The sequence below is a fragment of the Elgaria multicarinata genome, chromosome 2, assembly GCF_023053635.1.
Source record: "Elgaria multicarinata webbii isolate HBS135686 ecotype San Diego chromosome 2, rElgMul1.1.pri, whole genome shotgun sequence".
Classification (NCBI taxonomy): domain Eukaryota; kingdom Metazoa; phylum Chordata; class Lepidosauria; order Squamata; family Anguidae; genus Elgaria; species Elgaria multicarinata.
Window position 1 is genome coordinate 22,718,861 of NC_086172.1, and position 12,855 is coordinate 22,731,715.

Sequence of the window (12,855 nt, forward strand, 5' to 3'; positions counted from 1 at the left end):
TTTGCTGGAGAATATATTCAGGGATTCCCCTTAATAATCACCTACCCTCTGAGCACTTTGTAGTTTTAAAATAATAAAGAGCTCCCGTTCAAAGCTTCCTTCTCTTCTAAAAGCAGGAATCTTTCTCCTCAGAGCCAGGGGGGCAGCAACAGCTCCTCAGCACTGAAGCAGCTCCGAGTCCATTCCCCGGTCCCTCTGCTGGGGAGGAAACTCTGGTCTGTCAGCCCAACAGAGGGAAAGGGGGGAGAGGAGAGAGAGGAGAGAAAAAAAAGCAGCTGGAAAGGTAAGCCAGGCCCGGCCTCCATCCCCGGGCTCGCTTAGAGCGGCAGGCGGCGCTACGTGCGGAGGGCGGGCGGCCAAGCGGGCTACGCGAGGTCGGGGATTCAAAGGGACGCTCTGGGCCTCGGGGACTTGAGGGGGGCGACGGGGTTTTGGAGGCCGTGGGGTGCTGCAGAAAGAAAGAGGGGGCCCCGAAACGGGTGGGTCTTCTTACAATGGGGAAAGGGACGGCGGCGCCGGGCTGTAATTGACGGGGAGGGGGAGGGGAGGAACAGGCCTCAACCCAGCGCGGGCCTGTGAGCTCCCCGCCCCCGCAGGGTCCCGCTTCAGCTCTAGCCGGCCCCAAACACCAGACACCAAAGCGGGTCCAGGCGGAATCTTCCCGCCTTCCCGCTGCTTTGGGGGTTCGGGGTGGCAGGGCTGGCGGCTAAGCCCGGGAGCGCCGACCGCGGCCCTGAGTCGCGCCGTGGACGGGTTGGAGGCGGATGGCGGGTGGGGGGACGGACGGACTCTGGGACGGGGGACGAGGGTGGAGAAGATCATTAAGCCGATTATTTTTTTAAAAAAATTGTAATTTTAATCACAATTCCGTACATGTTCCCAGTTCAGACCGCGGTCGGGTGTCGTGGGGTCCCGACATGGCTTGGGGAGCGCGTTTACTAGTAGCCCCTGCCGCCGGCCTTTAAAGTTTAATTTTAGGCACCGCCGTCTTCCCTCCTTTTCCAATTCCTCTGTTTATTTTATACTTGTGTATTAAAATAGGACTTGGCCTGAAATGAGTGTAAGAATATTTTACGGTCTTCCGTAAATCGTGTTGAGGTGAGGGGGGGGGACCTCCGTTTTCTAATCCTCCGGTGTCCTTCCCTTCCTCTTCTTCAGAAGTCATAATGTTAATTCGAATTTTAAATTGTGGTGGTGGTGGAAACTTTCCGAGATGCCCCCTTGTACTTGTGCACTGGACAAAGGGTTAAAGGTTCTAAGTAGAAGGGAGGAAAGGTATCTTGCTACATAGGTGCTACAAGGTCCCACTAGAAAGAGCCTTGCAACGCGTGTCGTTACCTTGGTTAGTTTAAGGTTTGTTTTAGGGGAGTGGAGGGGGATGCATTATACTCGGTCTTCCCATCCGACTTCTTGCTTGTATAGTTCGTTTTGCAGATCTACTCGATCTTCCCACTTCAGTAGTTTGTAGGTGCTGTCACTGGGAGTCCAGCCCTGGTAACACGTGCTAGGTTTGTGCATTAAACCCCAGTTTTTTTGAATGAGATGTCTTGCACAGGCTGATCTCCTTGGTTCTGATTAAATATAGTCTGGAAATAATGTACTACCCAAGCCCATAAAATAGAAGTTGTGTAGTGTCAGAGCATGTTGGACAATAAATATATTATACAAGGACATTATATATTATATAAATGATTATTGTATTGCTTGTATGGTCAGTGTTTATGCACTTTTAAGCTTTTGTTGCAGTTTATTCATATTAGTTTCAAAGGTCAACCTGTCATTCTGCCTTGATTCCTTGAGGCTGAACTTTATCAACACAATGGTCAGATTGCTGGGCTGGTATTAAGAAAAGTTACTTAAAACAAAGGCAGCCGTGTTAATGATAAGAAAAATTCCAAAATCCATATAGTGTAATACTTATTAGGCAAGATTTAATGTGCAAGATTTTGAGAACTCCAGATCTCTTGATGAGGAAACATCCTTGTTGTATCATCTTACCTGATGAAGAGATCTGGAGATCTAAGAAGTTTGCACATTCCTTGTGATCTTTGAGTTGGTATAATAAAATATTTAAAAATAATGGATTTTGAAAGGTTACTTGACTTTGGATGCCACCAGTATATTCATCTAATCCATTCTCAGGTGGACTTTTGACCAGAATACAAAGAATTTTAGATCTCAGGGTCTGTGGTTTTGGAATTGTGTTTCTCGGACTGCAGTCTTTTAAGCCACATGTCAACAGCTACTGAAACTGACAGGAGTTGGGATCTGCTGTACATTTATTTATTTATTTATTTATTACATTTCTATACCGCCCAATAGCTGGAGCGCTCTGGGCGGTTCACATAGAAAAAGAAAGTTAAAACAACAGCAACCTTGCATGCTTGCAAGGCCTTGGGTGCACTTCAAGAACCTCTTTCGATCCCAGCTCCTTGATTTGTATGCAGAACATATGCAGAGTAGAAGCTCATTCCATAGGAGGGAAGAATCAAATGAATCTGATGGATTTTTATAAGGTGTCTAGTGGACGACCTTATGGTCAAATTCACATGACTCTTAGATGAGTGTGGTGCATTTTCTTCCTGGCACGGAGTCTGAATTCAAACGTGTGTTGTGCAAAGCTCTCATGCAAGTACATTCCCTTATGAATACAGTTCAGAGCTGTAGCTTGAACAGACATCCTGACATTTTGAGTGCTTTTATGTTGGATGGGATAACAACAAGTTTGTCATACCTTAAAAGGCCTAAATTGCAGCTCAAACCCATTCTAAGCCTAAACATGATAGTGAAGTTTCATTAAAGCCATTTAGTCTGCAGTAGACTTAGGCCTAATCTATATTTTTACAAATATATTTAAAATCAAAGTTAAATAATATTTAAAGCCAACTTCCTTACATAGCAAAGAAAAAAGCATTCTTGTGTCTGGATTTTTATTTATTATTTATATAGTGCCTTCAGTGTGCATGGTGCTTCCTAAGGTACAAGAGGACAAGGTTTCTACTTGCCTTCTTTCCTTCTATTACTTAAATCATAAGTATTTCAGTATAATAGCTTACTATATAATATCAAGGGAATATATTATAGATCCCCTCCCCAACAATGAAATACAGACTTGGAAGTTGGTTTCATTAAAATAAGGGCACAATCCTATTGTGATGATTATAAGCCTTTGAACTTGGAGGCTTACAGTCTTCCTATACAGGGCAGGAAGAGCAGTGGAGGTGGTCTTTGTCTCCTTGTCCTGGCCTGTATTTTTTCTAAACGAACCTTTTTGCCCGTCTAAGAAAAGCATCTCAGAAGGAAAGGGAAGGAGGCTGGAGAGGCCTCAGGATAACTCATGCCCTGGCTTCTCCAGTCTCCTCCTCTCCTCACCCACTGAATCACCCCCCCCTTTTCCTCCTGTCTTGAGTTTTCATTACCAGCCTCAGAGAGACACCTGTGCCAGCTGCAAGAGACCCTGGTGTCAGAGCTCCGATCCCCTCCTCTGAAGCCAGAGCGCTGTCTCCCACCTTGAATCGGGGAAACCAAACTATTCTATGGCCCCTGAGATGCTGTCAAGGTGTATGACCCCCCTCAGTTGTTGTTAGTGGCCATAGGATCTTCCCTCCATGAGTTTTACTTTTGAGTAAAGATTTTAGGAGGGTGATGCAAAATTGTTTGTGGTTTTTGAATGGGGACATGCACTAAACATCTTTTGGTGAGGTGATATTTTCAATTTCTTTCCTGATTTTAGTTCCTTGTAACAGATCCTAGGTTGAATGTTAGAAGTTCACCTGGATATAAAAATTAGTCCGATTATGGAACCTCACAATCTATTTTAGAATGGGCTTTCTCCAGGTTAAGAAAAGTAATTGTTGCTCAAGCTGTATCCGTAAACATTTTGCTAAAGAGTCTAATCAACTATCTCAATAAACTGAAGTGTTTATTTGGATTTTAGCCAATTACAGTTCCATCTATGATCTGGTATGCTCAACATAGCGGGGTGGGGGGAATATAAGATCAGATGCAGATCTTTTTAATTTAGAGTAATGCTATAAGTTGTGGTGTTTCACCAGTAGAGAAAATGCTTAGAAGATCTCACTAATGCAGCAGCTTGCAAATTGCAACTATACAGGGTGTAATACTTTGTACTGAGCATACCAGGAACAGGACAATAAAGTGGGAGCATTAAGCACAATTCTATCCATGTTGCCAGGATCATAAATGTTGCAAGTGCAAGGTTGCAAACACAGGCATGGCTACCCAAAACGCAGGTGCTTAATGTCAAGGTTCATCCTTGCCCCAAACAGAGCATTGGCTGCTGACTAGCCTATTGGCACATCAGTTCCTCTTTGCTCTGCCACTCCAAGTGATTTCAGTAGAGTTAAAGTGGCCCTGCCTATGTTTTAACAGTTTCCTTAGGTGTTTGTAAGCTCAGTTTGAACTTTGCCAATTAGATGGCCATATACAACGATATAGCATGAACTTCCCCACAAATCCTCATCTAATCAGAAATCCAGTGAATCAAGAGATGTTAAATCTCACCACATGAGTGAGAATGGCTCTCCACATACTGTATGCGCACTGAGGAAAGTTCTAACTTGATAAATGGGAATTACTCCTCCGAACCTGGGGAAACTACAGTTTAAAAATTAGAAGCGATCTAAAGCTGAGGTTTTCATTATGCTGTGTGCTAAGTAATAGAATATTCTAAAATAAGGGCAGAAGGAACTCTAAAATAAGGGTTATCTGACAGTGCTATCAGTGAGACGGCATGTGCCATTTTTTTGTTGTTAGTTCTGAATATTTTGGCTCCACCAGCCTACCCTGTCTGCAGATTCTAAAACTATATCAGTTTTAGAAAGACAGAATGGGGGCAGTTTGTCACATCTAGCTTCTGGAGGATTTTGTTTTATTTTGTTTTTTTAATGACTTGAAGTGTTCAAATATAGAATTACAGATGATAATGAGAAAAATGCTGGTGGGACTAAATTAACATCTTTCTGATATGTGGGAGTTAGTACTGAGAGCAAGATGATATGAGTCACTTTCACTATGATCCTAAATACATGTGAAAATAACTTCTATTAGTTTCAGTGGAACTTGTTTTCACATTAGGGCTCTGATCCTATGCTCATACTTGGGAACAATCCCCATTGAACACACTGGGGCTTACTTCTGAGTAAACATGCAAAGGATTGAGCCATAAATGTGCTTAAGAAGGGACTTATGGGAATCATGATCCCAATGTTTATGCAAAAGACAGGTGGATGCAGTATGTGCTTTGTCTTTAGTCTTCACCAGTAGCTGCTCCGAACTGATTTATCTTTGTAAGCCAACAAATCAAGAAAAAGCTGTTTGTCAATTTACATGGATGAACCACTGCAATGGAAGGTTAGACAAAAACCATGTGTGTGGGATATTAGGATCATGATTGCTGTACTTAGGTTCAGGGTTATAGTGACACAAAATGTTCAGCAGAAGGTTTGAATATCTGGCAGTAAAATGTGATTTCCTCTGTAGAATTTGAAGTCTAAGAGGCTTTCATCGTGGTAACTCTAGCACCATGAAAACTTAAGGTTGCAATTCTAAGCACATCTACTAGTGAGTTTACTTCTTAGCAAACATGGTTAGAATCATTCTGTCAGAAATATATTTTAGCATATACCTTCATAGGCTAGATTTCAGTTTGTTAGATATAGTATGGAATGGATTGCCCAGTTACTGTAATAAGCTGTCATCCCTGACAATTGTAGAAGTTTTGATGTATATTCAAATGAATCTCCTTGAAGCATGTATATTTGCCTTTCCTTTTTCAGACTTTGCAACAGTTTGCTAACTCTGTCACTTTATAGTGCGGAATACCACTGAATCCCTGCACTATTTGGGGGCAACTTGTAGTAGATATCTGTGTACACTGTTATAGAATACAAGAGTCACAAGCTCCTCTATGGGTCCAAAAATGAATGACAGAGTTAACTTCAATTGAGGTCGTATGGCATGTTACAAGTTTTGGAGAAACTATCCAAAAGCTAGTTTTAAAAGATCATTTGGCAGTGAGAACCTTCATTATATTTCTGGTTGCTTTTCCAGAATTTTATGGATGTTTGTGGAGGTTTTGTTCATTTTAAAAGGTCACTGATGCATGTTTGTACATTGAATTGCTGAATGATTTTCCATGTGATAAATTCTAACCATGTGAGTTGAAAAACCTCAGCTGTTGCATTTGTTCAACCCTCTCTCCAGGACTGAAAACATTCCTTGTGGCCCTCAAAGCAAATAATAATAATATTGAGCATCTGTTTGTGTAACATCCACCCCAATATTCTACTGTGACTAACAAATAGACAGCTTGTTCATCTTAGCTATTTTCCAGGGTTTATACCACCAGTCCAAAGTGGTCCCTGGTGTTTTCAATATTACTTGCTCAGATAAAGGGCCAAATACGGTGCCTTCTTACAAGGTAGCCTGAATGTAGCTATTTTCATTATTTAAAACATTAATCATTTTTATATTGTGTGTATGTGTGTTTTCACAGTATGTACTATTAGTTTTGTATGCATCTACAAAACTAGCCACTCTGAGATCCTAGTGATACAGGGCGGGATACAAATGTTTTAAATAAATAAATAAATAAATAAATTTTGACTCTGTGATTATGTTGAGTTAGGATTGCACCATGTGATATGTGATTGTCTAGTGCTATTAACCTTCTGGTCAGAAGTCAATAAACATATAAAGATGACTCTATGCCTTTTGTTATCCAGGAGATCCATGCGGTAATTGGATGGGTGCCTGAAGTTTGGAAGCTAACAATTTTAAACCAGGAATCCTGGGTAATTAAACCACAGTGTGAATGAGCTGCGTGCTTGTGTACACAGACTTTTCATTCATATGAGCAGGTAAACAAACTCAGCATGGATAGCTTTGCATGTCATCCAAACCTGGGGTTATGGTTTCTTGTGGTCAAACAAGCCAGGATCATTTGTATGCTGTTGGCTTACGAATCCTGCCTCATTTGGGTACAACAAACCATAATTCCAGGCTGTCACTTCCATGCTTCATTTGTTTATTTGCTCATGTGAGTGAATGGTCTGTGTCTACCAGCACACAGCCTGTTCACATTGTGGCTTAATTTGCCAGGATTCCTGGCTTAAAGTGGTATACGAACATGACCATTGTCACATACACTGTGGTTCTGCAGATCAACTTTGGTGTCCAAGAGATTCATCTTTAAAAACCTAAAATCAAAGAAACCTGCAGAGTTGGATCGTTGGTACATGACTTGCTAGTGCAGGCAGCCCAGGAGCAAGTGGTATGGATGAAAAGGGAGAACGAAGACAAATTCGAGGCAATTACTTTGAGCTGTATTCTGGCTGAGGAGAGAAACAGTTAATCTGTTGTCTACCATTCTCCTCCACACCCCTCCTTTATTGTAACTTTGTCTTGTTTGTTTTGTTTCATTTGTTCCTTTATATTATTTCCATGGAGGATTCTGTCAATCCTATTGCTGTATAGTTAGAGGACAGTCTGAGGCAGAGGGAGAGGAGAGAATGAGAAGAGAGTAAGAGGGGATATTATTATTTATTATTATTATTATTTATTTATATAGCACCATCAGTGTACATGGTGCTGTACAGAGTAAAACAGTAAATAGCAAGACCCTGCCGCATAGGCTTACAATCTAGGTGTGGAGTGGGTTAGGGCTATAGATAAGAATACCTGGTCATTGTTTTTCATGTTATTTCTAAATGATTGAAAACCCTAATAAACTTTTAATGACAACAGGAATAAGAATTTGCCATGGAACTCCCAGAACATAAAAGCTGGTCTAATCTGGGAATAATTTGCCAAAAAAGATAATAAATACAAATTTAAGGCAAGCCTTGAACCAAGGACTAAATTGTTCCTTCCGGCCTTCAAAGCAAGGAACACTGGTGCTCAGCATCTATGTGCATAAAAACCAGCTCATAACATCTGCGTGCAACCAAGCAACAGAGCCGAGGCTGAATGAGTCTATGCATGTAGGAGTAGGCTAGAGTCTTAATGAGCAGGGTCACCAGGGACAGGAAACAACATTAGTTCCCACCCCAATGATCTCCGCAGGTACATTATTTTACTTTTTTCCTATGCAAGAGTGACTGCTGTTCATTGCTACTGGGAAAAGTAAGTCACTTCATTTGGGAACATGTTACAGCAGGGGCAAACCTGCCCACCATCCCTGACATTGCCTGTCCTTGGACACCATGTCCTGCCTTTCCCTTCTGAAGAGAGCATCAGAGTTGTGGAGAAGATGCAGTATGTTTCCAGAATTCCTCCCCCTCTCCCCAAAATCTAGAGGCTGGTTTCGGAGGAGGGAGTTTAGCTCATGGGTTTAATGTGTGGCAAGTGCTTTTGACCACCTCTTCAGGAACTAGAACAATGTTCAATTTGTGAGAATATTAAACAAGTTCAGGTTTTGAAAAGCAGGTCTGGTCTCTTACCCATTGCTCCACCAATAACATTTGCCTTTCTGTCCCTCCTTCCTTCCTGATTTTACTTGATTGCAGGCAGCAAATCCTGGAAGCATGTTGCCAACTTGCTGTCTCCAATAAAAGAGTACCCTGCAAAACTTTGTATTTTAAGAATCCACACGTGCTTGGTGGTAAAAGGATTCACAAGATAAATCAAATGCTGGTAGGTTTTGCAGCTTCTATACTGTTTCAGAGAAAGCTGAGGAGAATAATTATTTGGCAATCGGAAGTGGGAGGAGAGTGCTGCAAACTAATAGCAGTATTTGAGATGGTACCACAAAGCATGTCTTGCCAACTTGTCCCAATAAATTTAGCTCTCTCACTTTTTTTTGGGGGGGGGGGGGTAAATTATGCACAGGCAAAATCAATTTGTCCCCTTTCTTCTACATCATAGTAGATTGAAGTAGTAGGCAGTTTCAAGCTATGTCGGCAAAAGAATTATATTTCCTTAATGCTTAAATGGGGTCCCTGTTTCAAGACTACAAATGGAAGAAGCTCTCCAACGTTTTCCCTGCTCTTTAACATGGAAATTGTGTACGACGTATCTTTTATGAATGAGTTGAGACAAGTGTGATGCCAGGAGAACTTTACATTTCATTCTTGTTCAAATAAGTCAGTATGTATTCTGTTGTGACCTTCTAATGTTGCTGTGTGCGTGCTACTGACCAGGAGTGAGACATTCGTTGTTTTTTGTTCTACAAAGTGATCATCCACCATGTGGGTTATGGCACCTTCCATTTACTATTATAAAGAATATATTCTATAGGGGGAACTTTCTTTAGATAGGTAGGTATTCTTCTTCCAAAATACTTTTGCACCATGTCTGAAATGTTAGGAAGTATTTCAGGTCTTTGAAAACACTGAAACTTCTTTGCGGGGGGGTGGGGGACTTTTTTCCTTTTCTTTTTTAAAGGAAAGCTTTGTTGGCTGCCCTTTTTTGGCCTTGCATTCTTGATCCACTGTACATTGTGAGATTATTTTGTAACTTTTAAATAACTGGATTCCTGTAATGAATTGCAGGAATTCTTAGATGGCACCAGGAATTTCTGGCACACCTGCAAAGGAGATAGAAACTAGCTATGGCATAGAGGCCGACATTCTTTCGTGCTGTGCTGCTATCTGCTCCACAGTTCAGTAGGCTAATAGCAAAACCGCAGTAATTCTCTGGGAACCGTATCTGTACTGTAATATACACTGAAGTGGCACATCCTCAGGTTTTTGACTTGATATGTGTCAAAAAGTTTGGCGGCCATTGGCCTATTACATGATTGGACAATGCCACTAATGTGTTTCTTGGCATTTTACTGCCCTTGTATGTTCGAAGGTAATGAGCAATGGGCCCTCTTGGAGAACTGGATTGGGGAGGTTCCCAGATTCCTGTTGTAGTGCCTCAGATGTAGTCTGTCAGTGACTGTGCCAATATTTCCCTCCAAGTCATTATAGGATGAACCTCTATAGGAATAGGCCAGAGCACTCCTTATGGGCACCCGCTGTGCTCCTTGGTCTCAGGCTAAAGGCATGGAGGTGTTCTGATAACTTACGAAACAATCCCCCTCTTTTTGGAAGCTTTGCAATGCAGCTGCTCCCTTTCTAGTTCTGGGCCCCCTGCCCTTCAAGTGAAAATTTGTAGCTTCTGTCACCAAGCCCAACTACTACTTCTCATGCCCAGGGCTCCTATTCAGTCAGAAGGATGGATGTTAGAAAGCACACACACACCTTCTCCTTTTCCTCCCTGGGTCAGCTTCCAGGCATCCCCTGAGGGAATCCTACATGGCCTCCCTGCTTCTAGCCCTTAACTGCTGCCTCCCAGCCAGCATCCATTTCCTGCTGCCCCCCTCCCCCAGTTCCTTTTGGCCTCCCATCTGCTGAATGTGAGCAGAGCACACGCCTCAGAGTTGCTTGGTAATGCTGGTCCAGTGTTCCCCTTCTAGCTTTAGCTGCTGTCTAGCCCTGCACAATTACCTCAGCTGGTCTCCAGTTTGGACTCTGCATCAGCCAAAGGGTTAAAGTGCTCTGGTTATCCCCTTATCATAAAGTACAAGTCTTTCCAAAAGGTACTGCGTGGTTTTATCCTGGTGGTTTTTATACTGTATTTTGTAATTGTGCTTTTAACCTGTTGGTTGTTTTATTGTGGTTTTAATTTTTGTGAACCGCCCAGAGAGCTTCGGCTATTGGGCGGTATAAAAATGTAATAAATAAATACAATAAATAAATACTATATCTTGTTTACTCTTTTAAAATGATCGGTCACCTGTCCCTTCTTTCCTTGTCTGACATGTGGGAGAAGGGCAGTGATGGAAGGGGTGCATGATATGGGGCAAACTGTGGGAAACTTCAGTTGTAGGGGGCATTCTTGCATCTCTATAAACTCTACTCCATTTTGCCATTGGTCCCAAATTCGCTTTGTGATCTTTTGTTCCATTGTAAAGAAGGTTAGTTGGGTCTTGCACCGATACTTTATAAAGCTATCTTTTGAATTTAACTACAAGCACATTTTGAACCCTGCAGTGGAAATTGCAGCTTGAGGGGTGATTTAGAGCGGAGAAGGGGTAGGTGTGGAAAGGGTTAAGCATCCCCCCCCCCCCCATTACCCAGTGCCAGTCTGCTCCATGTTGCCCCTGCAAAAGCAGTTTTTCTTGAAAGAGATAGGATGTTGGTGTTTCCACCTATTTGCCTACGATGCATACTTAAGGCCCACGGGCCAGTGTTTGGAGCTCAACAGAGCTGTAGCTCAAGCTGTTCTAAAAATTGCAATGCATGTGCAATTGAGGACATCGGTGAGCACTATCCAATACTTAACTGGTGGAATTCACCAGAATCTTTGGAAGGTGCATATTCTTAGAGATAACCCTGGGCAAAATCTATTTCACATGCAAAATGTTTGGTTAGCATTCCCACTAATAATTGATCTTTGGTGATCAAATAGATTCGGTTGGACTCCGTCAGTGAGTGTAGTTCCGTTTCTCTCATATGTTTTCATTAACATCATTTTTCTGTGGTGTTTTTCCTAGACAATCTGCTTCATCTTGACTCGTCATCATTCCAGGATAGTGGTGTCCCTGGGACTCTCTGCTAACATTGACATGGTACAGAAAATGGTACAGAAGATTTAAAATTGGGTAATTAGTTTCATTCAATTAGATTAAAATGAACTTTTCTTCTTCTTTTACTTTAAAGCTTTAACTTTCTTGTGTGTGGGGGTCTTATTTCAGCTGATGTTCACAAGGAAAAGAGTCACGTGATGTATGAAGGCAAACACATACACTTTTCTGAGGTTGACAATAAGCCGTTGTGCTCGTACAGCCCCAAACTGTGCAAGCAGAGGCGACTTAACGGCTACGCCTTCTGTATCAGGCACGTTCTGGAGGACAAGACCGCCCCCTTCAAGCAATGTGAATATGTGGCCAAGTACAACAGCCAACGCTGCACCAACCCCATCCCCAAATCTGAGGACCGTAGGTAAGTAATGGTGGCATAGTTTTTAATAACTATCTGTGTGGTGTCCCGGAGTAAAACTTGGAATCACATGATGGAAACTAAGCAGATCTGGTGTGGTAAGCATTTTGAATGGGACACCATCTGGATTCCCTAGGTGAGCTCCATGGAAGAAATACAGGATATAAATGTTTGTTTGTTTTTAAAGGAAGTAAATAGTTTAGTCACATTTTGCTAGATTCAGATCCAACAAAATAAATATTAACTTACGTTACACGTTAAACATGACAGATGTTTTTGAGACAACTGTTGGAAGAGTAGGAAATATAGGGGAAGGTAGCTAGATAGAAGGTAGCATGAAGATCAGGCCATGTATCCATGAGATATAGAGCCAGTGTGGTGTAGTGGCTAAAGTGTTGGACTGAGAGTTGGGAGTTCCAGGTTCTAGTCCCTACTCGGCCATGGAAACCCACTGGGTGACTTTGGGCCATTCACAGACTCTCAGCCCAACCTACCTCACAGGGTTGTTGTTGTGAGGATAACATGGAGGGGAGGAGGAAGATTATGTATGCTGCCTTGGGTTCCTTGGAGGAAAAAAGGCGGGATATAAATGTAATAAATAAATAAATAAAATAGATAGAAGGTCTTCTCCCTGAATTCCAGAGGCTGTTTACATGTTGCAAGCTGAACATTTTCAAACGTATGTGGTTCCTCGGGGGTGGGTGGGGGTGAGCGTGGAAATACTTTTTTTAAAAACAACAACACCTTACCTTTTGCGCACGAGCGCTCGTGCATATCTTCCCCTTTAAGAAGAAAAAACAAAAAACAAGGGAATCTTGCAATAAAAACATTGCGAGATCGTCACCCCTCAATCGTGCAATAACAGGTAGGTCTAGCTAAGGCCTTAGAAGCCAGATTTTGTGATTTA

The 12,855-nt window shown here is 42.1% G+C and overlaps 1 protein-coding gene across 1 annotated transcript in view; it reads left to right on the plus strand.

Moving 5' to 3' along the window:
* Positions 1 to 242: 242 nt before the first annotated feature.
* Positions 243 to 12,855, plus strand: part of INO80D (INO80 complex subunit D) — a 38,211-nt gene continuing 25,598 nt past the window's right edge. Inside the window, exons 1-3 of the mRNA XM_063116124.1 lie at positions 243 to 283; positions 11,504 to 11,611; positions 11,705 to 11,951. Of these exons, the coding sequence (XP_062972194.1) occupies positions 11,734 to 11,951 (218 nt within the window). The 5' untranslated portion in view covers positions 243 to 283; positions 11,504 to 11,611; positions 11,705 to 11,733. The remainder of the gene's footprint in view (positions 284 to 11,503; positions 11,612 to 11,704; positions 11,952 to 12,855) is intronic.